General features: G+C 32.9%; 1 protein-coding gene across 1 annotated transcript in view; it reads left to right on the top strand.

Annotated features, from left to right (window-relative positions):
* The window catches only part of ephb1 (EPH receptor B1), a 194,193-nt gene that overhangs the window by 141,256 nt on the left and 25,174 nt on the right, over positions 1-27,763 (top strand). Inside the window, exons 8-12 of the mRNA XM_073849352.1 lie at positions 5,117-5,279; positions 11,374-11,482; positions 14,097-14,161; positions 25,107-25,292; positions 27,008-27,255. Coding sequence (XP_073705453.1) covers positions 5,117-5,279; positions 11,374-11,482; positions 14,097-14,161; positions 25,107-25,292; positions 27,008-27,255 — 771 coding nt within the window. The remainder of the gene's footprint in view (positions 1-5,116; positions 5,280-11,373; positions 11,483-14,096; positions 14,162-25,106; positions 25,293-27,007; positions 27,256-27,763) is intronic.

Genomic DNA, 27,763 nt, shown 5'->3' with positions numbered 1-27,763 from the left:
AGGCATACCGTATGCTACACTCCTAAAAATAAAGGTTCTTTATTGGCATCTATGGTTCCATAAAAAACCTTTAGCATCCAAGGAGCCTTTCCATTACACAAAAGGTTCTTTAAACTGCAAATAAAAAAGGTTGTTTAGATTTTTAAAATGATTTTTGAAGAACTGTTGGAATCTTTATTTGTAAGAGTGTCAGTGCAGTATGTGATAAGTGGTATGTTTGTGTTCTGAACACATTCACACTGAACATTTTTCAGTTTCTTTGAAATGAAATTGTTTGGGCACAATCAAAGGCAGCCTTGATAAGACATTAGAGTCTTTAAGAAATCACAAACAGAATTTGAGATTGTTTGTTCTGCTCATTACGAAGAGCTGCTGTTTATATATTTATTTTCAAACGGTGTTAATTCGTGTCACTCAGCACTGCGCTTATTTAATCTCCAGAACGGCGACAGCGTTTCTGACAGGTTTTAAGGCAGATTGTAATCTGTGCGCTACGCAAGGACAGTCGCAGAGAATGTAAAGTTCAACATTTCATTACTCTGGGTTAATAAACCCCTAGAGGTAATGGGGTATGCAAATTAAGTTGAAAACACTATTTTTGAGTAACGGCTTATGCTTTTAAAGGTCTAGTTCACCCAATCTTATAATTCAGCAAATATTAATATGAATTAAAGTCTGTTCCTCACACAAATTTATCATATGACTTCAGAATACATAATAGCTATATAATATGTAGTATTATAATGCTTATATGTTACTCTGGACCACAAAACCAGTCTTAAGTAGCACAAGTATATTTGTAGCAATAGCTAAAAATACATTGTATGGGTCCAAATTATTGATTTTCCTTTTATGCCAAAAATCATGTAAAGATCATGTTCCATGAAGATATTTTGTATGTTTCCTACCATAAATATATCAAAACTTAATTTTTAATTAGTAATATGCATTGCTAAGAACTTAATTTAGACAAATTTAAAGGTTTTCAAAGCTTTTCAAATAGTTGTATCCCAGCCAAATATTGTCATATCCTAACAACCATACATCAATGAAAAGCTTATTTATTCAGCTTTCAGCCAATGTATAAATCTCAATTTCTAAAAATTTACCCTTATGACCCTTTTTGTAGTCCAGGGTCACATATAGCGCAGAAGTCATATGGGCTACTTTTATGGTTTTACGACATCTATCTATCTATCTATCTATCTTTTTTTTTTTTTTTTTTTTAACTTTCATTTTTTGGAAAAGTGTAGCGTAAATATTTTTGAAACTAAGTATATATTTGGAACAACATGAGGGTGGCACATCCAAGATGTAGAAAAGTTTGTTAAAAGAGCATTGAAGTATAAATATATAATTTAGATTGTCATTTAGGGCATCGGACAAGGAATATTTGCACTTATGATGGAATCTGCCATTCTTTTTTATATTAAAGGAACAGTTCAACCAAAAAGGAAAATTTGCTCACCCTCATGCCATGTAAGCTGTAGATGAGTTCTTCATTATAAGAGATTTGGAAAAATTTAGCATTACATCACTTGCTCTCCAATGGATCTTTTGAAGTGAATGGGTTTCGTCAGAATGAGAGTCCAAACAGCTGATAAAAGCATCACAATAATCCACAAGTAGTCCACACTACTCAAGTCCATCAATCAATGTCTTATGAAGTGGAAAGCTGCATTTTGTAAGAATCAAATCCATCATTAATATGTTTTTAACTTAAAACTATTGCTTTTGGCTGACATATGAGTCCTCTATTTATAATAGCTCAAAGCTTTGTCCAGTAAAAAAGCAAACTTGTCTGAATCAGGAGAGAAATATGCACAGATTAAGCACTTTTTACCAGCGAAAGTGTACCACAACCATTCTAAACATATATGTGACTCTGGACCACAAAACCAGTCTTAAGTCGCTGGGATATATTTGTAGCAATAGCCAAAAATACATTGTATGGGTCAAAATTATTGATTTTTCTTTTATGTCAAAAATCATTAGGAAATTAAGTAAAGATCATGTTACATTAAGATTTTTTGTAAAATTCCTACTGTAAACCTATCAAAATGTAATTTTTTATTAGTAATATGCATTGTTAAGAACTTAATTTGGACAACTTTAAAGGTGATTTTCTCAGTATTTTGATTTTTTTGCACCCTTAGATTCCAGATTTTCAAATAGATGTATCTCGGCCAAATATTGTCCTATCCTAACAAACTATACATCAATAGAAAGCTTATTTATATTTATATGATGTATATATCTCAGTTTTGTAAAATTTAACCTTATGACTGGTTTTTGTGGTCCAAGGTCACATATTGGTGGATTTTGATGTGAAAGGAATCATTATTATGGACTCAGACCAGAATTGTTGGATTTATTTCTTACAAACAGGCAACTTTTCGCTTTACAAGATGTTAATTGATGGACTGGAGTGTTGTGGATTACTTGTGGATTATTGTGATGTTTTTATCAGCTTTTCGGACTCTCATTCTGACGGCACCCATTTAATTCACTGCAGTGGATCTATTGGTGAGCAAGTGATGTAATGCTACATTTATCCACATTTTTTCCGAAACAAACTCATCTAAATCTTGGATGGCCTGAGGGTGAATACATTTTCACTTTTGGTTAAGCTATTCCTTTAATATGAAAAAAAGAACCGCAGATTCCATCATAAGTGCAAATGTTGTTTGTCCAAAGCCCCAAATGACACTCAGTGCTTTTATTTATTAATGTCCCAGCAGTGAGGTCATGATCACGTGTTTGTGAGCGTCCTTCATTATTTATATCTCAATGCTCTAGTGCTCTTCATACTTGTTTTATGGCGGAGGTGATGTCAGGTGCAGAATCTTTTCATTTCTGCTCATTCGCCACCACGAGGATGATACACATTTAGCCATACCGTCTTGTTTCGTAAATTACAGACAACATGCCAAACCCCCCTGCCCCTTCACTTGTCACTCATGCACGTTCTGAACCTGAATTATTAATATCACTGTTATTTTTTTTTTTTCACTGATTATTATTATTATTATGTTGCAGTTGTTAAGAAACAGATTTTGCCTTCGGCCATCACAGTAGGGGTTTTCGTGTGTAGCGTGGGCTTTCAGTGTCGCGCTGCTGTGAATTTTGATGAGACCTTGAAAACTAAATTGAATGTTGTAGCAAGTCTCTCTCTTCTCTGTCTGAGGCTTTACTATATCTGTTGGCTTTTTTCCTCATTCCCAAAATACCTTTCTGCTTTTTTGGCTACATTTCCTACTTTTGCTCACAACACAAACACAAAACAAAGACACAAACAAATGCTATTCAGGCAGGTAATGTAGAAACAAAAATTTGTATCCACGCTTTTCTTTAATGCGGAAGTAAGCCATGGCTGAGACTTCCGGTTCATTATCCGCTGTTTGCATAACAAACTAGTGTGTTCATAATTAAAATAATACATTAAAATAGTATGGTAAGACACACCAATTTGCAATATCAAGCAACAAAACGAGCCGTTTTGCACAGCCAAAAATAGCTGGATGTGGATGAAACCAGAAGACCCATAAAATTTGTAAATGGCTGCACCCACTTTAACCTTTATTTTTGATTAATATTGCACATTAAGTTATGAAGAGTATAAATGTATAAAAAAATATCTATGTTGAATGCAAATGAATATTTTCAGCTCTCAGCATCAATATAAGAAATCTTATTTGTTGCATTTTGTAACAGAATCCACTTGAAATGTACCTGGATCTAGACTTCATCCTGGTTTATTGCAAAGTAAAACCCAATGAAACCACATCAGTTCTGCTCAGAGACATTAACTGACAGGCGAATCAGTTTCTGTTGTTTGTGTGAGTTTTTGTTTTATTTTGACTTTTTTTCTGTACTTCTCAGAATATTCTTTGCCTTTCATCTTTTTCAAATTAAAAGGAAGCTTTCTGTTTTCTTATGTTTTGAAGTACAAAGAAGGCCGGTTTTTAAAGGTTAACATGAAACACTGTTTACAACCCATTTTACTTGCATAATGTGATTGTGTGTTCAAAAGAAATTAGGTATTCAATGAGAAACAATCTGATTCTCACATCTGGTTTATCTATCAGAAACTGATTGGAGCTTGAAAAGTATTAAGAATGTCAGTTTTTAATGTCATTTTGATATGAAAGTCGCTGTGTATATCATTTTCTAAATTATTCTAGTGCTACACTGACTTTTAATAAGGCAAACGGTGTCTGTTTCTTTCCTGTGCATTCCAAAAATGTTTGTTCTTGGAGTATTTAAGTTTGAACGGGTATGACATTTTGTAAAAACGATGAATTGCTTTATGGCAGCAGCAAATGCACATGTACAAAGGCTCACTTATTATATTATGTCATTATATGATATATTTACTACAGTAAATTCTACTCACTTAAATGTAGGGGCCTCCAAAGTCCCAAAAATACACAAAACTACATACAGTTGTTTTAAATCTTTGCATTAAATTCCTTTAAATACTAAAAGGAAAAAACTGACAAGTTAAATTCAATTTTTTTTTATTTTTACAACCCCACTCTAATGTAATAATTAGCATCAAATACGGTTATGATAACAGAGTGAATTATTTAGCCAATTATAGTCTACCTTTCTCTCTACACACACATACACACACTTACTCGCTCTGAGTTGGTGAGGTGTTGATAGAGTTTAGAAAGAGAGATCTCATCACACACATTACCGTCTCGTCTGCTCCTAAATGTCCTTTCTGATGGCATCAGTACTCGTCTGCGGCTCTTCAAAGAGGCTCATTTTACTAAACCAAGATTTTTTCCTCCTCAAAGAAGGAAAGCGTTTTTGCTCAGAGGTTCTCAGTTAAAGTTTGTTCGAATAGCAACTTTGTCTCAGATAAGATACTGTAGCTCAGATAGTTTTAAAAGTCTTACTTGTGAACTTTTTGGAGTTTGAGTCATTTGAGTCATCGGCAATTTCTTTCTACTCTCTGAATGAACTGAAGCAAAGTATGATGAAGACATTTGTTCTTATTGCAGCCTAGGAGAAAAAAAAAATAGTTTTAACATTAAAATGGAGGCCTGTAATGAAATCTGTAATTAAACAAAACAAAAAAACCTAAATCTCCCTCTCTGTCTGGCAGGAGCTGTCTGAGGTGAACTCCACGCAGGTGAGGAGTCAGACGAACACGGCTCGTGTGGATGGATTACGGCCGGGCACCATGTACGTGATGCAGGTTCGCGCCAGGACGGTTGCTGGTTTCGGCAAATACAGCAGCAAAATGTGCTTCCAAACCCTCACAGATGGTACGAACCCCCACGCCAACACTTGCGTGTGTTTGTGTGTTGTGAGTGTATGTGTGCAGAGGCACTCTTTGGATCTGGGTGATCTCATTCCTCCAGCAGATTTATTTAGAGTTGTCGAAATAAATGCTCCGCTATTGCATTTTTATGCTCAGTAGAGTCCAAGTTTGACTGATAATCACTGTGTATCATAGACAGGTAATGTGTGTGTGTGTGTGTGTGTGTGTGTGTGTGTGTGTGTGTGTGTGTGTGTGTGTGTGTACCTGGTATTCATCACGTTATGGGGACCAAATGTCCCCACAAGGATAGTAATACCAGTAGATTTTGACCTTGTGGGGACATTTCTCAGGTCCCCATGAGGAAACAGGCTTATAAATCATGCACAATGAGTTTTTTTTGAGGAAGTTAAAGAGTGCACAATCTCCTGTGAGGGCTAGGTTTAGGTGTAGGGCCATAGAAAATACGGTTTCTACAGTATGAAAACCATTACGCCTATGGAATGTCCCCATAAAACATGTAAACCCAACGTGTGTGTGTGTGTGTGTGTGTGTGTGTGTGTGTGTGTGTGTGTGTGTGTTTGTTTGTTTGTCTGTTTTCCAGACAAACTGCTTAGCTCAATGATTTTTTTATCAGGACCATGTGTGGCATTCAAGCTTTCCCAGAATGCTTAGCTCAATGATTAGAGAATAATGTGATTAATCATCATCTGTGGGATATCTATCGTTCTATCTATCGTTCTATCTATCTGTCTGTCTTTCTGTCGTTCTATCATTCTGCCTTTCTATCTATCTATCTATCTATCTATCTATCTATCTATCTATCTATCTATCTATCTATCTATCTATCTATCTATCTATCTATCTATCTATCGTTCATTTGATCATTTTATCATTCTATCTCATTTTGTCTATCGTTCTATCTATCATTCTGTCGTTCTATGATTCTATCGTTCTATCATTCTATCGTTCTATCGCTCTGTCATTTTATCATTCTATCTATTGTTCTATCTATCGCTCTATCATTTTATCATTCTATCTATTGTTCTATCTATCGCTCTATCGTTTTATCATTCTATCTATTGTTCTATCACTCTGTTTTATCATTCTATCTATCTATCTATCGTTCTATCGCTCTATCGTTTTATCATTCTATCTATTGTTCTATCTATTGCTCTATCGTTTTATTATTCTATCATTCTATCTCTCATTCTCATCCATTGTTCTATCGCTCTATCGTTTTATCATCCTATCTATCGTTCTATGATTCTATTTATTGTTCTATCACTCTATCATTTTATCATTCTATCCATCATTCTATCATTCTATTTATTGTTCTATCTATCTTTTTATCATTCTATCTATTGTTCTATCTATCGTTCTATTGCTCTATCGTTTTATTATTCTATCATTCTGTCATTCTATCTCTCATTCTGTCTATCATTCTATCTAGCGTTCTGTCATTCTATGACAGTGAAACAGTGAATCTTTTTGTGACGCAGTGGTTTACTGATTCGGAGTTTTCAAAAAGCTCACCTTCTCTATAAAATGTATTCGTTGTTTGAAATTAAATAATTACTATTAATAGGCCTAACTTACGATTTTTTTTATTAAATTGTGATCACATAATACAGCTTTCGGCGTATTAAAAACATGTCATGACCTGACACTCATTATCTGGTTCTTGCCTAAAAAGACCGGTATATAATGCGCGTTTTTAACAGATTACACTAACAGTTTGGTCAACCTCTGCCTACGGAGAGAGGAAAAAAAAGCACCCCCTCCCCCTCTGTTTTTTTCACAAATCGCACCCTACAGGGATTTTTAAAAGAAAATTCGCAGAATTTCGCAAATCTATCTATCTATCTATCTATCTATCTATCTATCTATCTATCTATCTATCTATCTATCTATCTATCTATCTATCTATCTATCTATCTATCTATCTATCTATCTATCTATCAATCTATCTATCTATCTATCTATCTATCGTTCTATCTATCTATCGTTCTATCGTTCTATCTATCTATCGTTCTATCGTTCTATCTGTCTATCGTTCTATCGTTCTATCTAGCATTGTTGTTCTATGATTATATCTATCATTCTATCCATCTATCATTCTATATCGTTCTATTGTTCTATTGTTCTTTCTAGTATCTTTTCTTCATTCTCTCCATCGTTCTACCAATCTATCTTGATCTTTTCATCATGTTTTTTTTTGTCTTATTTGTTCCTCCCAGCTAGCATTCTTTTTCATTCTTTTAACATTCTTTCTCTTTGTTTATTTCTTTCTCAACGGAAGTGAGTGGATGTGTTTATTGTGTCTTAGGGCTCATTTCATTCATTAATGGTGAAAAACAAACGCACGCAAAGGAAAATCCAGTTTGTTTCATCTGGGGTTCATTTTGATTGTTTCTGAGTCCGTTCTTTTTGTTTTTTAGAAATTTAGGCTGTTTCAAACTTTAAAATGGACAACAAGAAACATAAATTACCTCTCTCTATCTCTCTTTCTCTCGTAACCTCTGTCTCTCTCATGGGTTTGATTAATGGCTCTGTGTCTGTAGTCTAGCATGTCCTGCCTGATGACTGTGCCAGGGAAAGACACGCACACACACACACACACACACACACACACACACACACACACACACACACACACACAGTGGATGCCAGGGGGACTGGACTCTACAGGACAGAAAGACATCCGCCAGGCAGCTGGCTATTTCCTGGGGCTTCACACACAAACACACACACTTTACCTGCCCAGCTCACCCGCACATTCATTTTTTAGGCTTTTACACAACCCTCCTTGTCTTTGCCGTCACACTGGTGTAAATATAACTGAACTGCACTGGCAATCTGGGACACACACACAAAGAAACACAGGTATATTGTGTGAACATGGCCCTGTTGTTAGATGGTGTGATACATATACTTTTTTTTTTTTTTGACTATAATTAATGCATTTACAATTAATATCTGCATTTATGCATTTTGCACACACTTTTATCCAATGCAGCTTACAATGTATTTATGGTATACATATTATCAGTTAATGCATTCTATGAAATTCAAACCCATGACCTTGCCATTGCTAGCACCAAATTTTACTGTTTGAGCTATAAGATATGCAGGATATTTATGCCACACACACGCACATGCAATACATGCAACAAACACATAATAAAAATTTTGTGAAATCACATTTACACACATGCATGCAACAAACTTGCAAATCAGCCATGCAAACACACACGCTCAAAATATGCATGCATGTGTTTCAATGCGATTTGAATGTTTTGTTTGTGTCAATGTGTGTTGAATAAAAAAAACACCTAAAACTCAAATATAGATCAGTCATGCAAATCATACAAACATGCATGCAGTACACACACAAATCAATCATAAATGAACTAAGCCATGTCAGTATACATGCACCCAACAAATACATAGACAAGTGCGTTTATACATACACTTCATCATGCTGTGTTGAAATGTAGTATTCACTAACACAAATGAAATGGAAAACACAGACAGAACACAATGATGTCACGCTGATGAAGACAAAACTCCCCGTGGGTGTGTGTGCAGGCGTATCCGTGCCGTCATACTCACTAAAGTAATTAGTGCCCGCGTTCGCTCTGCGCCAGCTAACGGGTACATCCACTGGCATTCTGCCATGGCACGACATTCGTTACGACAATTAGCACCAATCACAGGGGAGAGAAGTCCACCTCACACACACACACGCCTTCTCTAGAAGCACAACACATGCTCTCCCTGGAGTCGGTCTCTCCCTCTCTCGTTTTGACAGCCAGGTGTAATGACGAAGAAATGATTCTGTTAAATGAGGTGTGTTTAAGCCCAGTACACACAGAGACTGCTCTACTTCCTGTTGGCCGTTATGGATTTAGCCAGCATGCTAAAAACGACTACAAATGCGATTGTTTAAAATCTAGTATGCTGTGAAACATTCTTACACATATATGCAACGTTTTAATACACCCTCATTCACATACAAAAAAAAAAAACTGCTACTGTTTCAAGAGTTTGGGGTTGGTAAGAATTTTTAGATTTTATGCTCAGCAAGACTGCATTTATTTGATTTCAAAATACAGTAAAAACAGTAATATCGTGAAATATTATTACAGCTTAAAATGTTTTAATATATTGTCAAAATTATTTATTTCCTATGATGTAAAGCTGAATTATCAGCATCATTACACCAGTCTTCAGTGTCACATGATCCTTCATAAATCATTCTAACATGCTGATTTGATGGTCAAGAAACATTTCCTATTATTATAAATGTTGAAAACATTGTGTTGCTTAATATTTTTGTGGAAAACATGCTATATTTCTACAGGATTCTATGATGAATAAAAAGTTCAAAAAGAAAGGTATTTATTGCAGCAGTTTAAATGTCTTTCCAGTCAATTTTGATGCATCTTTTGATGCATTTTCCAATTATTTTAATCAATCTTTTCTGAATAACAAAACAAAAAACCCTAAACTTTTGAACAGTAGTGTATATAATGCAAGATTCATAAAATAAGAATGCAATGAAGTCATAAGTAGCCACCATTTTATGAGTTGTTGGGCTATGTTTATATACCATCATGTAGTACCTAGCAGCTTTTTCAAGAGATTAGATCACAAATAAGGACAACTGAGGGACTCATATGCAACTATTACGGAAGGTTCAAACACTCACTGATGCTTCAGAAGGAAACAGTGCATTAAGAGCTGGGGGTGAAAACGTTTTGAATTTGAAGATCAGGGTAAATTTGACTTATTTTGTCTCCTAGGGAACATGTAAGTATCTTCTGTAGCTTCTGAAGGGCAGTACTAAATAAAATAAAGATATATTTAAGCAAAATAAGAAAAATGTACACATCCTCATTCCAATCAAAAGTTTTCACCCCCAGCTCTTAATGCATAATTTTTCCTTATGAAGCATCAGTGAGCGTTTGAACCTTCTGTAATAGATGCATATGAGTCCCTCAGTTGTCCTCAGTGTGAAAAGATGGATCTCAAAATCATAGAGTCATTGCTGGAAAGGGTTCAAATACACAAAATGCTAAAAAAAAAAAAAATTTGTGGGACCTGAAGGATTTTTCTGAAGAACAGCAGGCAGTTTAAATGTTCAGGACAAACAAGGCAAGGCAAGGAACAACTATTACTCTACTACTCATGAACAACTATCACTAAACAAAAACAAACAGCTGTGGATCATTCAGATAACAACACAGTATTAAGAATCAAGTGTATGTAAACTTTTGAACAGGGTCATTTTTATAAATTCTATAAATGCTGTGTGTTGTTTCTTCCCCCAGCTAGCTTTCCAATTGTTTCTGACACTCTTTCTCTCTAATTCTTGGTTTATCTTTACATAGCTCCATGTAGCTAGCCACATTTTGTTAATTTGTACTGTAGTTCTGCAATGTAGCTGCTTAAAATTGTAAATTGTGAATAGATCTCAGATCACTTCCTCAAACCACACAAATGTTTGTTCTCCAGCATATGCGTGAGCCGGTCGAGGGTTTGTCTCTATTTGAACATCGACAAAAGACATTCCATCCTCTTCTTTGTTGTTTTTAGACTGTGACGGCAGGATTAGCCGTGCTGATGGGCCGCTCACATCACTCAAACACACTTCACCAGTCGCTGTCATTCGGCTGTGTACCTTAAGTGTTTTTCCTTCCCTCCTTTCATTCCGTCTGTCCTTTTCCATCGCTCTTTCTCAGTTGACATCTGTCAGCGCTAGGCATTAGTATTACCTGACCACCGTGTTTTAACGCTTCCTTTTGTATCATTGTATCATTTTGTTATCCGTCTCTCTCTTCCTTCTCTTCCATTTCATTCAAAGCTCACACCTCCTCAGTTCTTAAATCTGTATTCTTCGCTTTTTCTGTATGTCTTTGTGCCGCCCTCCCCCCCTTTCTTTCAATCTCCTATTCATGTGGTCCATGAAACACTTCCCTGAATGGTTTCTCTTGAAATGTTTTGTTTACGTTCTTTCATCCCCTGTTTCATCTCTATAGGCTGTGGCCATTTCAGTTATTTCTGTAGCCTAATGCATCCTGTCTCTCTCTGTCTAGACGACTATAAATCAGAGCTGAGGGAGCAGTTGCCGCTGATTGCGGGCTCAGCCGCGGCTGGAGTGGTCTTCATCGTGTCTCTGGTGGCCATATCTATAGTCTGTAGCAGGTGAGTTTGCCATTATGGAGCCAGACATATGACTGCTGCATGTAAAGGTGAGGACAAAAAGCCTTGAGCTAGTTCAGACTAGTTGAACGTGTTCCTGGTTCTTTTACTTAAAGTGAAAGTGAAACAATATCAAATAATCTGCAATAGAACCAATTAAATCAGTGATACAATCAGAAACATTGACAAATGTGACCCTGGACCACAAAACCGGAATACTGTATTTGTAGCAATATCCAAAAAATACATTGAATGGGTCAAAAGTATAGATTTTTCTTTTATGCCAAAAATCATTAGGATATTAAGTAAAGATCATGTTCCATGAAGATATTTAGTACATTTCTTATCATAAATATATCAAAACTTAATTTTTGATTCGTAATATGCATTGCTAAGGATTAAATTTGCACAATTTTCTCAATGTTTAGAATTTTTTTGCACCCTCAGATTCAAGATTTTCACATAGTTGTATATAGGCCAAATAGTGTCCTATCCTAACAACCAAACATCAAAAGCTTATTTATTTAGCTTTCAGATGATTTCAGACGAATTCTAAAATGTGTAACATTATGAATAATATACTCTACTATACAAAAGTAGGTCTGTAAGAGAGTAGAATATTTTAAAATATTTAAAATAATATAATTCACTGTTTTTTTTTCTTTGACTGTTTTCTATTTTCATATATTTTAAAATGTAGTTTATTTTGTTAATGTTTATGTTTTAATGTTATGTGTTAATGTTTTAAATGAAAATATCTAAACACTACCAGGAAAACGTTTTTGGACAATAAGATTTGTCATGATTTTTAAAGCAGTCTCTTCTGCTCAGCAAGTCTGCATTTATTTGATACCAAGTACAGCAAAACAGTAACATTTTGAGGGAATAATGGAATAATGTTATTCCTGTGATAAAAAGCAAAATTTTCAGCATCATTACTTCAGTCTTCAGTGTCGCATGATCCTTCAGAAATCATTCTAATATGTTGATTTGCTGTTCAATGAAAAAAAAAATATTCTTCTTATTATTATCATCATTCACAACAGTTGATTACATTTTTTTTAGAATTCCTGGATGAACAGAAAGATACAAAATTGGCATTTATGTGAAATAAAAAGCTTTTGTAAAATTATACACTGTACTATTCAAAAGCTTGGAGTCGGTATATTTATTTATTTATTTATTTTTAAGAAATTATATAAATGAATACTTTTTAAATTGTTCAAAAGTGATGGTAAATACATTTATAATGTTTTATATTAAATGTATAATGTTTTTATATTTTATTATATTAAAGATTTATATAATATATAATACTATACATCTTTAAAAATATGATATACAATTGTTTTACAGATTTTTTTGAGGAGCATTTATTTGAAATGGATGGCTTAATATTTTGTAATAAAAAAAAATTCATTTTCTTTTACAGATTTTTTTTTTTCTTGAGGAGCTAAGTGTAAATCTTTTGTACCATTATGACTGTCTTTACTGTCACTTTTTTGTGTCACTTTTGATCAATTTAATGCATCCTGGGTGAATAAAAGCATAAAAACACTTAATGTTTTTTTTTTTTTTTTTGGCATATATTAATTTATATATATATATATATATATATATATATAGATTTAATATTACATTTCTAGTACATATCAATACAATTTTTATTATATATTGATATATAATATGAATTTATTTAATTCTATACAATTTTATTACCTTGAAAACATTTAATATTTTATTCCATAGTACATACAGTATTAGCATGTGATTTTTTTGTTTTGTTTTGTTTTTTTGTATTTCAGTGTCACGCCATATTTCACATCTCATTGGTTGGATGGTAGCCACTAGCTCTCCTCAAACCACAAGCTTATGCCGATAAATTGGTTTTTATCTGAGTCTACACTGTAGGGTAACGTTAATGATGGGTGAGGTGATGCAATTCCTGTAAACAGTAAGCAATTCAAGCTTTTAATCCAAAAATAAAAGGAATTGGATCATAAAAGGCCTTTACAAGCCACCAGACACAACTATATCCAAACAAACCCGACAAAAAGATTTGTCTTCAGACTTTTGGTCAGACAGAAATTTAGATCACAAAGCTTTTGAAAGGCTTTTTCTATTATTGTGGTAGCAAATACTGAATACAGGATGCCTACATTACACACAAAATCAAAACAAACTACGATTGGTTACTTGACATGTCAGTCAAACAGTCTCTTTCTAATAGAACTGGTTCTGAGCTGGTAGTTCTTACTGGCACGATAATTCAGACCTGCTTCATTACATTTCAGCCAGCTGAGCAATTGTACAGTATGCTGCACGTATAACATATAAGAAATAATCCCCATATATAACATGCATTAAATAACCCACTATAGCAAATCTATACAGGTGGAGCTGGGGAAGTAGGAGGGTTTCTGATAACTGCAACTGCTACAGCACACACTAGCTGAGATTTGAATGTTGAGCAGCAAGCTTATTAGTTGCTGATGTGAAAAGAAACCAATAAGCTGCGCTATGTGATATATATATATATATATATATATATATATATATATATATATATATATATATATATATGTATTTTATTTTCTCTCCTCCTCTTTCTCTAAAGGAAACGAGCTTACAATAAGGAGGCCGTGTACAGTGACAAACTTCAGCACTACAGCACCGGAAGAGGTGAGCAAACCCCTTCTACTATTGTGTTACACTTGGCTCTGCCTCTTCCTCTCAAGCAAACCTGTTTTCAATACAAGGGAAAGCGAACAGATAGGAAAACAAGACAAGAGATGTGAGGTTACAGGAAACGCCGCGGGAAGCGGTGTAACGGAGGAAAGGAACGAGGGATCGCTCCAGGCCTGTGCACTTTTTAGAAGCTGACACTAAAAGCTTTTCCTACCCGTATGCATCCCATAGCCCTGCGAGAAGCTTCAGGCTCATTAGGAAGTGAGAACTCTCTCTCTCTCTCTCTGTCTCCTTGTAAGCAACCTCTCCGAGGATTCGGTGGGCGATCTGCGAAGCTAAATTTAATTAACATAAGTGCAGACGAAAAAGTAAACAAATGATGTGACAGCCAGACTCACACATCAAACAGACAATTTAAGAAGAAGAAAAGCGAGCAGAGACTGTGAGAACATGATCCCGTTGTCAGGAGAAATATTCGGATAATTACTGTATCAGAATTTATTCAGTCTTGAATGTCAATGCGTATGAGCTAAAACAAAGCGAAGGACACTCCACTATGAATATAATTGGTGAAAATGTCACAGTCATCCTTGGGTTTCCCAACATTAGCATTATTAAAACTTTTTTTAAGGAAGTGTGAATCTATCTATCTATCGTTCTATCGTTCTATCTGTCTGTCTTTCTTTCTGTCGTTCTATCTATCATTCTGTCGTTCTATCTATCATTCTGCCGTTCTGTCTGTCTATCTATCTATCTATCTATCTATCTATCTATCTATCTATCTATCTATCTATCTATCTATCTATCTATCTATCTATCTATCTATCTATCATCTATCATCTATCTATCTATCTATCTATCTATCATCTATCTATCATCTATCATTGTCATCTTGCTGTTCTTTATCATTCTAACGTTCTGTCGTTCTATCGTTCAATCTTTCGTTATAGCTATCGTTCTATTGTTCTCTCTGTTACTCTATTATTCTATCATTCTGTGTATTGTTCTGATGTTTGACCTATCTGTATCTATCATTCTATTATTGTATCGCTCTATCATTCTAATGTTTGTTCTATGTATTCTTGTGTCTATCTATCTATCTATCTATCTATCTATCTATCTATCTATCTATCTATCTATCTATCTATCTATCTATCTATCTATCTATCTATCTATCTATCTATCTGCATTCTATCATTCTAATGTTCTTTATCATTCTGTCGTTCTGTCATTCTATCGTTCAATCTTACGCTCTAGCAGTCGTTCTATAGTTGTGTCCATTGTTCTATCATTCTGTGTATTGTTCTGATGTTCGATCTATCTGTATCTATCTATCTATCTATCTATCTATCTATCTATCTATCTATCTATCTATCTATCTATCTATCTATCTATCTATCTATCTATCTATCTATCATTCTATCTATCTATCTATCTATCTATCTATCATTCTGATGTTCTTTCGATTATTATATCGCTCTTTCATTCTATTGTTCAATCTTTCGTTCTATCATTCTGTCCATCGTTCTGTGTATTGCTCTGATGTTCAATCTATCTATATCTATTGTTCTATCTATCGCTCTATCATTCTGATGTTCATTCTTTGTATTCTTCTGTCTCAATCATTCTATCTATCATCCCATAATTCCATGTTCTATGTATTCTTGTGTCTATCTATCTATCTATCTATCTATCTATCTATCTATCTATCTATCTATCTATCTATCTATCTATCTATCTATCTATCTATCTATCTATCTATCTATCTATCTATCTATCTGCATTCTATCATTCTAATGTTCTTTATCATTCTGTCGTTCTGTCATTCTATCGTTCAATCTTACGCTCTAGCAGTCGTTCTATAGTTGTGTCCATTGTTCTATCATTCTGTGTATTGTTCTGATGTTCGATCTATCTGTATCTATCTATCTATCTATCTATCTATCTATCTATCTATCTATCTATCTATCTATCTATCTATCTATCTATCTATCTATCTATCTATCTATCTATCTATCTATCTATCTATCTATCTATCTATCTATCATTCTATCTATCTATCTATCTATCTATCTATCTATCTATCTATCATTCTGATGTTCTTTCGATTATTATATCGCTCTTTCATTCTATTGTTCAATCTTTCGTTCTATCATTCTGTCCATCGTTCTGTGTATTGCTCTGATGTTCAATCTATCTATATCTATTGTTCTATCTATCGCTCTATCATTCTGATGTTCATTCTTTGTATTCTTCTGTCTCAATCATTCTATCTATCATCCCATAATTCCATATTTTTATTTTATCATCTATTATCCAACATTCGAATGTTCTATCTACCATTCTGTCTATTCTTCTGTCACTCAATTCTGTTGTTCCTTCTATCGTTATTTCAGTCTCTTCAACATTCCATCCACCCATCCATGCATCTATCTAGTATTATATTTAGTTGTAAACAGCTTAATTACCTATACAGAAATTTCAACGTAACACAAAACCTTTTGTTACAATCCTTTCTCCCATGAAATGGCAGCATTTCTGTACTTGCACAGGCAGTTATAAGAGTCTGTGTGAAATTGTAAGCTCCAGGTTGTCTTAAATTTCCCTTTTTGTCTGTTATGTCACAGCTATTCCTGTGCCCTTATTTTGCTGAGTCACAACCAGTTCTGTTGTGCTAGTCACTAAGCTGGAACCTGGTTAGAAATGAAACGCCCACCTCTCTCTTTCTCACTCGCTCTCTTTCTCTGTATATAATGAGCACCCTAAGGAGCTGAAAGACTTAAATTGCTGTGAATGGAGAAAAATGAATGCTGGACATAAAATGGAAATATGGTTTTGTGTAAAATATTGATTTAAAACGTAATAGAACCTTGCAATAGTGAGGCAGTCGTAATGTGGCAGGGTCATAATGGAGTATGCTTCATAACGCATGGCTTTTTAATACCAGAGAGAGAGAGAGAGAGAAAATGCATCTCTCACCTAAGAGATCAGCGAGATGCAACTAATCTGATCTAAATATGCTTACACAGTGTCAGACACTCCGCATAAGAGCACAAATGGGCTGATATTCTCAAAGCTTCTTAACCTGAGACAGATCCTTTTATGTATCAGGACGCATCAGAGACGGCTGTACTTTCAAAGCTCAGAAACAATGCGATTATACGGGCCAGGGGTCGGACGTTTGCCGTGCGCAAGCAGTGTATTAAGAAGATCTGTTCTCAAAGAAAGATTAACAACATTCAAGACTACAGTAAACTCGAGACCTGGGGCCTCATTTATAAAACTTTCTTACGCACTGATTTGATCTTAGAGTGTTCGTACGATCAAATCCACGTCAAAGTACAGATTTATAAAAACCGTCTTTGACGTGGAAAAGTACTTATCTCCACGTCAGATTCCAGCTTGGCGTACGACCGTTTCCTTGTGGTAATGCCTGGTATTGCAGATAGTTCAGCCTCACTATAATTTGATTTCTTGCGCTCCTTTTTACTTGCCATTGTCACAGAGTTTTTGCTTTAGGAATGAGCTCATTTTATATGTTAATTAATTAAGCAGGGGCGTTTCGACGGCGGAACATTCAGCTGCACACAATTCCACGATCATTTGTGATTTATAACCGAATGACTGGCGTACGCATGGATTTCGTGGTACGTTCGTTTTCTCTGAATCGCTCTTACGATCAAATCAGAAAAGTTCTTAGATAAAATCAAGGATGGTTTCTACGCAAGTCTTTATAAATGAGGCCCCAGGAGTTTATTTAACATATGAATTTGGTTCTGATTCTATTTAAACTTTATTTATATAGCTGCTCAGTGTAATATAAAGTGCTTAACACATTTTAAAAAGTAATCAATTAATATATAAATATCAAACATTTGTAATAGATAGATGCAGTAGATAGACTATAAATATTAACAATTGCAATGATAGATAGATAGATAGATAGATAGATAGATAGATCGATAGACAGACAGATAGATAGATAGATAGATAGATAGATGGATAGATAGATAGATCGATAGACAGATAGATAGATAGATAGATAGATAGATAGATAGATAGATAGATAGATAGATAGATAGATAGATAGATAGATAGATAGATAGATAGATAGATAGATCGATAGACAGATAGACAGATAGATTAAAGATTTAAATATTTAAAATTCTATTAAAAATGAATAAGTTGGATAGACAGATATAAATATTCAAAATGATTAAAAAAATTAAACAAAGTTTTGTCAAAAAAATTTTTTAATGATATTTTAATTGTATAAATTAATTTTAAATAAAGTTATTTTGTTGAAAGGAAGAATATAAATATTCCAAAAAAATGTTATTTTGTCACATGGATGGATGGATATAAATATTCAAAATTATTTAAAAAATGATGATAATTTAATTTTAATTAATTTAAAATACAATTATTTTCTTGAAAAGAATAATATAAATATTCAGAAAATAATAATTTTGTCAGATGGATGGATAGATGAATATAAACATTAAAAATTGATGAATAAAAATAATTTTAATGGTGATTTAATCTGATTTCTATATTATAAAAATAAAATTAAAAAATATATTTTGTCAGATGGATGGATGGATGGATGGATGGATGGTTGGAAATACATATTCAAAATTGATGCAAAAATTAATTTATTTTAAATAAAGTTTTGATAAAAGGAAGAATATAAATATTAATATATATATATATATATATATATATATATATATATATATATATATATATGGATAGATGGATAGATAGATGGATATAAATATTTAACATTAATAAATAAAAACTAATTTTAATGATAATGATAATGTAATTTGATTAATTTATTTACTTATTTATTAAACCAATAAAATTTATTTTAATGATAATTAAATTGATTTGTTTAAAAGAAAGTTATTTTGTTGAAAGGAAGAATATAAATATTTAAAAAATAAAAAAAATAAATAAATCAAAATAATTTTAATGATAATTTAATTGGATTAATTTATTTAAAATAAAATAAAAAATAAAATCAGAATCTTTTTGTCTGATGGATTAATGGATGGATGGATGGAAAGGTAAATGTTATTTTAAATTCTGTGGATTTTTCTAACATGGCCAGACATTGTCTATTAATAAATGATCACAAACAATGAGTCCAACTTGAGTCCAAGACCGTACCAAGTGTTTGTCCTCAGGGTCTTGGCCAGAAGTTTCAGTTGTTCTGTCTCCAGACTCCCGCACTTAGTGTCCTGCTGCTCCGGGTGGAAGAAATGCATTCTGGTCTCTCTCTGAGTTGTCTCTCTCCTGCGGGACTGGGGTTTAGTGGAGTGGCAGAGCAGTTGGTGTTCTAGGCACGCATGGATCAAGTGGCTATGAAATATTAACACATATATTTTTATTCCCCTTTCTCAGCCATAAGAAACGAGCGGAGCTGTTACGTTGCATTACTCTAGAGGACAAGGGGAGATAAACTGTTTGCCATTTGAGTTATTGATGAGGAAAGCCACATTTCTAAAATTAAAGCACTCTGTAGGTGCACGTGTAAGTTTGAAATGAATAATTCAACAGACCCGCATGACTTTTTTCAGCTTAAAGGATTCATATCATAGATTCCTTTATCATTTCCCCCCTGATGTCCACTTACAATGTTAGTAAAGCTTTAAAATGACTAAGGACTTTGTTAAAAATAAACTTCAACCCTTCATATATGATGCCAGCATCCTTCTGAAGGATCTGCTGAGTTGTAGGTTAAAAACTCTTGCTAGTTGTGTTGGTTTTAAGGAATAATAGCATTTTTTTATGCTTCCTCCTCTGGTTTCTTGCTACTGATTAGGCACTGTTGATATTGAAATGGCATTTGATATGTTAATGTTTTTGCTTTTATGATCTTAGAAGTCGAAAGATAGATATATATATGCTATAAATATTCTAAATTTAGAAATAATGTTAATTTAAATTATAATATATTTAAAATAAATAAATCAAATAAGTTATTTTGTTGGATGGATGGATATACTATACATTTTCTAAATTAAGAAATATAAATACTTGTAATAATAATATAATGATAATAATACTTGCTTTAGTTTTAATAATTTATGTAAAATTAAAAAAAAATAGTTGAATAGATTAAAACATGAATGGATACATATGCTATAAATATTCTAAATTAGGAATTAAATATAAATAATTTTACTGTTAATTTTAGTTTTAATAACTAATTTCAAATAAAAAAGTCAATTACAGTTATTTTGTTGTATGGATGGATGGATGGATGGATGGATGGGTAGATGGATAAATTGATATACTATAAATGTTCTAAATTAAGAAATAAACACAAATAATTTTAATGATCATTCAATTTTAATAATGTATTTTAAAAAATATCTAATAAGGTTATTTTGTTGGATGAATAGATAAACTATAAATATTCTAAATTACGAAATAAATCTAAATAATTTTAATGATAATTTAATTTTAATAGTAATTTATTAAAAAAATCAAGTTATTTTGTTGAATGGATGGATGTATAGATATTCTATTCTAAATTAGGAAATAAACATCCATAATTTTACTGTTAATTTTAACAATTTATTTAAAATGGAAAAAAAAAATCAAGTTATTTTGTTGGATGGATAAATACGCTATAAATATTTTAAATAAAGAAAAAGATATCAATAATTTTACCGATAATTTTAATTGTAATAAATACACTATCAATATTCTAAATTAAGAAATAAATATCAATAATTTTACTGTTCATTTTATTTGAATTTGAATAATTTGTTTCAAATTAAAAAAATCAAATAGGTTATTTTGTTGGAAGGATGGATATACTATAACTATTTTAATTTGATGGATAATTTCATTTTAATAGTAATTTATTTAAAATAAAAAAAAAAGAAAATTATTTTGTTAGATGCATTAAAAGATAGATATGCTATAAATATTCTAAATTAGGAAATAAATATCAATAATTTTACTGATCATTTTAATTTTAATAAGTATTCTATAAATATTCTAAGTTAAGAAATAAATATCAATAATTGTACTGTTAATTTTAAATTTAATAATTTATTTTTAAAAAGTAATTTTGTTGGATGGATAGATGGATATACTATAAATATTCTAAAAATCAAGTTATTTTGTTGAATGGATGATATATGGATATGCTGTAATTATTCTAAATTAGGAAATAAGCATCAATGATTTTACTGTTAATTTTTTTGTAATAAATACACTATATAATTTTACTGTTGGATGGATGGATATACTTTAAATATTTTTTTTATTAAATAAATAACAATAAATTGAATGATAATCAAATTCATTGTCATAGTAATTTATTTAAAATTTAAAAAAAATGTTGATTGATAGGTATGCTATAAATATTCCAAATTAAGAAAACAATCATTTTACTGTTAATTTTAAATTTAATAATTTATTTTAAAAAGTTACTTTGATGGATGGATAGATGGATATGCTATAAATATTCTAAAAATCAAATTATTTTGTTGGATGGATTGATGGATGGATGGATGGATTGATGGTTAGATAGATTGTTTCTAATAAGATAGATAATAATAGGTAGATGAATAGATTAATGGATAGATTGTTTCTAATAAATAAATCATTATTATAAATAATTGATAGATAGATAGATAGATAGATAGATAGATAGATAGATAGATAGATAGATAGATTTTATTAAAATAAATAAATATAAATCAAAAATAAGCAGTGTTTTATTTCTAACTTTTCTCTAGATATGACCCTTTAAAGTCAACATGAGAATAATAATGAGACACATTTTCGGTGAATATTAGGTCACAAATAATGTAGAATGGGGCTTGAGTTTACAGTAGGCCTATCAAGTAAGATTTGATGGTTATTTTATTTATTATTATTATTTTTCCCAGCTCACATGGCAACAAAAGAAAAGCAGAAAAGTAATTTCAGCAGTCATAAAAGTTATATTATGATGAAAGATCATAAAAACTAACCTTTTTTATGATTTGCATTGTTGAATTGTGCATAATAAAACTCAAACTTTTTTTTTTTTTTTTTTTACAATTTTTTAAGACAGCAAATGAAGTGAATTTCGATTCATTTCACACAGTTGTCTAGAATCTAGGGCTGTCAGTAAGGCTCATGCTGGATGGGTTATTATTGTGCCAGAAGACTTGAATGTCTCTTGGCCTTCCTGTCACGCTGGGTGACAAACCCCGGTCTCTCCACCCTCCAGCGTCCGAGTCAGCGCTCACCTCTTCTGAAGCAGACGTTGGCGACTCTTGCCTGTGTCTTTCAGTGTGATTGCATCAGCCTCCACACCTGCTTTTGGGTCTCATCTTATTGGGCAGCGGATATGAACACCTCGTTTTAGAGCTTTTTTAATGTTTGGTTTATTTGTGTGGGTTGCTGGTTCTCTCTGATTCGCTGAGATTACTTTCTGCATCCTCTCTCACACACATATATACTGATGTTTACACATGAAGTTTCATCTTCTGCCATGAAGAGCAGTTTGATAGCGTGTCTGCGTTATCTGTTTATGAGGTCCTGTGGGGGATAAAGGCAGAAGAGAATTTGATTCGGCTCTATTGGAGAAGCAGAGCGAGAGAGAGAGAGATTCGCTGCAACTGTCTTGTGTTGCCACTGCTGTTTAATGATGTCATAGTCAGCAGCCATGAATCCATAATGTTTTTAAAGAGAGGGGGAAAAAAAGAAGCAGAAAGAGGGAGAATAAATATTGTAATGGCTGGCAATAGAGGTTAGATTTATTTCTAGGTTTTGGAGATTAAAGACTTCAGCTCCACTTAACAATTCCGTTAATGGTTCTTTAGTACTTTTGAAGAAGTAATTGATGCCAACTGTGTACTTAGCAAAAATACTCAATAACAGCTATTACAGAATATGTACATATACTGTACACATATAGTGTATTTAATTTTTTTTAAAGGGATAGTTCACCCACAAATGAAACTTCTAATATAATTACTGACCTTCATGTTGTTCCAAACCAGTAAGAACTTTGTTCACCTTATGAACACACATTAAGATATTTTGGATGAAATCCGAGAGCTTTCTGACCTTGCATAGACAGCAACACAACTGATATGTTCAAGGCCCGGAAAGGTAGTAAGGACATTATTAAAATAGTCCATATTTTGTACGTCATGTACTCTTCTGAATGTGTGACAAAGACTGACACGGAAGTGAAGAAATTGTTGAATAAAGTTGTTATTTTTGTTTTCTTTGAACACAAAAAGCTTTCTTGTAGCGTCATAAATTATTGTTGAACCACTGATGTCACATGGACTATTTTATTAATGTCCTTACTACCTTTGTTGGCCTTGAACGTGGTAGTTGCATTGCTGTCTATGTAGGGTCAGAAAACTCTTGAATTTCATCAAAAATATCTTCATTAGGTCTTAGAGGTTTGGATTGGAGTTACATAAGGGTGAGTAATTAATGATAGAATTTTAATTTTTAAGTTAGCTATTCATTTAAGTGTTTTTGTTTAGAGCATATGGGTCAAAGATGAGTTTCATTTTGTTTTTTTGCATTAAATTAAATGAGCCAAATGTAAATTATATATGTAAAAAGCATTAAATCCAAGTAAATGGTTTACTTTATTTTTTGTAAAAATGAAACAAAATACTTAGTTCGACCTGTACATATGAAAATATATAAAACAAAATGTGGTCATACTAAGTTTTATTATATTAAAAATGATTAAAAACACTTTTGGGGGGTATTTGAAGTCTATAATGTCATCTAATGAATCTTGTTATAAATATTAAATATACCTGAAATGTTTTTTTTTTCTGTTGTTGTTGTTGTTGTTATTCTGTTGTTATTTATAGATCATATATATCATTTAAAAAGTAAAAAAAAACATTGTTTATATAATTGTGGTCAGCCATATTTTTGCTGCATTTATAAAAAGAAAGGATGGTAAAAACAGTAATATTGTGAAATATTACTACAATTTAAGATACCTGTTTTAGAATAGCATTTATTTAAATTAGAAATCTTTTCTAACAAACAATACAAGTCTTTGCTATCACTTTTTTATCAATTTAACACATCCTTGGTGATTTCTTAAAAAAAAAAGAAAGAATAAAAAATTACTGACCACAAACTTTTAAATGGTTGTTTTTATTGTTACAAAAGATTTCTTTTTTTGTTTTTTTTACCTTGTTTTTTCGTTTTATTAAAGTATTCTTTAAAAAAGTACCAAAGGTTCCAATAAAATATTAAGCTGCACAACTGTTTTCAACATTGATAGTAAATCAACATCTTAGACGACTGGAGTAATGATGCTGAAAATTCAGCTTTGCATCACAGGAATAAATTACATTTTAAAATATATTCACATAGAAAACTGTTATTTTACATTGAAATAATATTTCACAATATTGCTGTTTTTTTCTGCATTTTTAAAATAAATGCATCCTTGATGAGCATAAGAAACTCATCAAGTACAAAGTATATCTACTGAAATGTTCAAGCTTAAAATTCGTTTCATTTTAATACCATATTACAAAATGCAGAAACGTTAACCAAATCCTTTGGTCTGAGTTTTAAAATCAATTCACAACCCTGTTTATTTCAGTGTTTTTATGAGAGAAACTATTGATGTCGTCAGCAGCAGGCGAAGGACGCAGCAATCATTTTCATATTTCAGATAAATCCACTCTATTGTAGATTGCCACTTGTTTAACCACTCATATTGGATTTGTTTATTTACTGCTTCGATAAATGCATTAAAACCGAAATGGTTCATAATAACCTGCTTAGACTTGACCGGCTTCTGTTGAGATCGTAAAATAGATTTAGCATAATGTTTTTACAACTGCATTGAAATGAAGACCATTAATAACAGCATGGAAAGGAAACTTCAGAGCGTTTTAGTGAATTGTGCAATTCGTTTGTGTTGTAGAACTCACTTTGAGGCCAGATTTGTCTAACTGCCACACGCCCATGGGCTGCCCGACCCTGCCAGGCTCTCCGGGGATAAAGATCTACATCGACCCCTTCACCTACGAAGATCCTAATGAAGCCGTCAGAGAATTCGCCAAGGAAATAGACGTCTCCACTGTCAAGATTGAGGAAGTTATTGGGGCAGGTGTGTTGCTTGTTTATTGCACCTTTTATAATAGGCTTAAAAGTTTATGGGCAAAAGCTTGAAAATAAAAAGCCACAACTGTTACGCAGCCAATTCTCTCAGACAGATTTGAACCACATCTACCTCTCTGTATTTTTATAAGCCTTCAGTATGTCTACATTTACTCACAAACTCAAGTAGGACTCACAACAGCGTCTTGAGGGTCTGTGCCCTTCTCCTCATCTTCTTGGCGAGTGGCGGCGGAGACGCGTTATGACTCACAGTCTGCTGTGCTTCAGACAGCTCAAGTTAATCCACAGATGCACCTCATATGGATTTCACACAGATCATAACAAATACTCTCAACCTTTTAGCGCTAAAACTCAAGTCAAAGTTGACAAAGTTTCTCTTTATTCTATCCTTTACTATTTTTGCCCATTTTATCTTGAGCTTTATTGATTTTAGAGCACTTCTGGGGCCACACAAGTATAATCAAGCTTGGTTTTGCTCAAAGTTGCTTTCTGTGAGGTTATTGTAAGGAGAGTCTCCATAAAGCACCCTGGGGTTTGATGACATACTGAAGGTCAGAATGACCCTGGTGACTCATTCCTGAATTATATAGTGGAAACAGTCCAGATCCTTCACTGTTAAGCTAACACATCTTGACACCACTTTTGAAGTGTTTTGTTAAGTATTGAGTTTTTTAGTACTCCAAGGCTAATTGTAGTCAAGACCCAAACTAATGCAATCGACAGAACTATGTTTAGAAAGCTGCCATTGTGTTGGCAGTGTGCCACATTGTTTCAGTCAGCCTACAAATTAATTACGGTCTAAACACTGGCTATAAATTACACTGGAAAAGTTGTACGCATCAGCTTTATTTTTGTAATTTATAAGCTTTAATACTCACAATTTGATGTCTTAAAATTGCTTTGCACTGAAACTTTGGGACTTTTAGGGCTTTTAGTCACTATAAATTATGTAATAATAATAATAATAAAATATCAAAATGCATTTGGTTTGGCCAATACATTTTTTTTTGTTGTATTTTTTGCAAATTAGCAGTCATACTATTTAAGGAAACACTGGATGACATAAACCCATTTTTTTTTTTTTTTTTTTTTTTTTTAAATTTGGTTTGATTTCATATCATTCAATCAAGTTCAATTATAATATATATATTTAAAAAAAAAATAATAATAATAAAAAAATATATATATATATTTATTTGATTTTTTTTTTTTTTTGGATTTCAAACAAATCAATAGCAATGGGTTTGAACCACAAATTGTTTTCTGAAGAAGTGTGAACTTAATATATATATATACACACAAATTTTTCACTTTTATGCAAAATATCTAAGTTCACACTACTTCAGAAAACACTTTGTGACTCAAACCCATTCTTTACTATTGATATTGTTTGCTTCCATATATTCCATTATAATATAAATTGTATAATATATATTTTTTTCACCTTAGGATCTGACTTCCGTTAATTTGCTGTAATTTCTTGATTCACAGCTTTGTACACCGCTAGACAGATCATAGACATTTGTTTCTTCTACTTTTGGTTCTGAGCTTAGATCTTTCACCTCTACCATTCCATCCATACATACAATTTAGCCAAAACTGCTCAGATGTTCTTAAAGCTTCACCCAGTAACAAGCCATAATGAAACAACTGGAGAGATTCAGAACTAGTCTTTCACTCATTCATCGTCTTTGTGCGCCCCAGGTGAATTCGGGGAGGTGTATAAAGGTCGACTGAAACTGCCTGGAAAACGAGAGATCTACGTTGCCATCAAAACACTGAAGGCAGGCTATTCTGAGAAGCAGAGGCGTGACTTCCTATCCGAGGCATCAATCATGGGGCAGTTTGACCACCCCAACATCATCCGCCTGGAGGGTGTGGTCACCAAGAGCCGGCCGGTCATGATAGTGACAGAGTTCATGGAGAATGGGGCGCTCGACTCCTTCCTTAGGGTAAGTGCCACATCCAAAACAAGCATCCTCTGTGTGTGTGTCTTTCTGTCTCTCTCTGTCTGTCTGATTCATTCTTTCCCTCTGGTGTGGAGAAATACACTGCTTAATCGATGTTCAGCCCATTTTTTTCAATCTCATGGATTGGTTCTCTCTAGCTTTGATCTGGTGCCGCAATAAAGGGGCTCTTTGAAGTTGGCTTAGAAATCCACCACATCCGAGTAGCGTCGCCATCGATCCACACCCCTCACCCCTGTTTGTTATCGTGCGTTTGGTTCAAAGCGTTCGCTTGTGCAACATGGTGGCTGCGTGCAGAAGTTTCGAAGGAACTGTAAGGTCTCCTACTGTGTGCTGTAAACACGGTTTAGACAGCTACTGATGAAGAGACATTAAACACAAATGGTACACGGAAAGGAAAATCAATGTCTCTTTTTATGCACAAGATATTTATTTAATCCGTGCTGCTGTTTATCTCAAATTATTGAAGGGTCTGCCTCTGTATGAAACGATC

This window comes from Garra rufa, chromosome 10, assembly GCF_049309525.1.
Source record: "Garra rufa chromosome 10, GarRuf1.0, whole genome shotgun sequence".
NCBI classification, from domain to species: domain Eukaryota; kingdom Metazoa; phylum Chordata; class Actinopteri; order Cypriniformes; family Cyprinidae; genus Garra; species Garra rufa.
The sequence above is the reverse complement of the archived record's forward strand: the minus strand, read 5'-3'. Positions and strand labels throughout refer to the sequence as shown.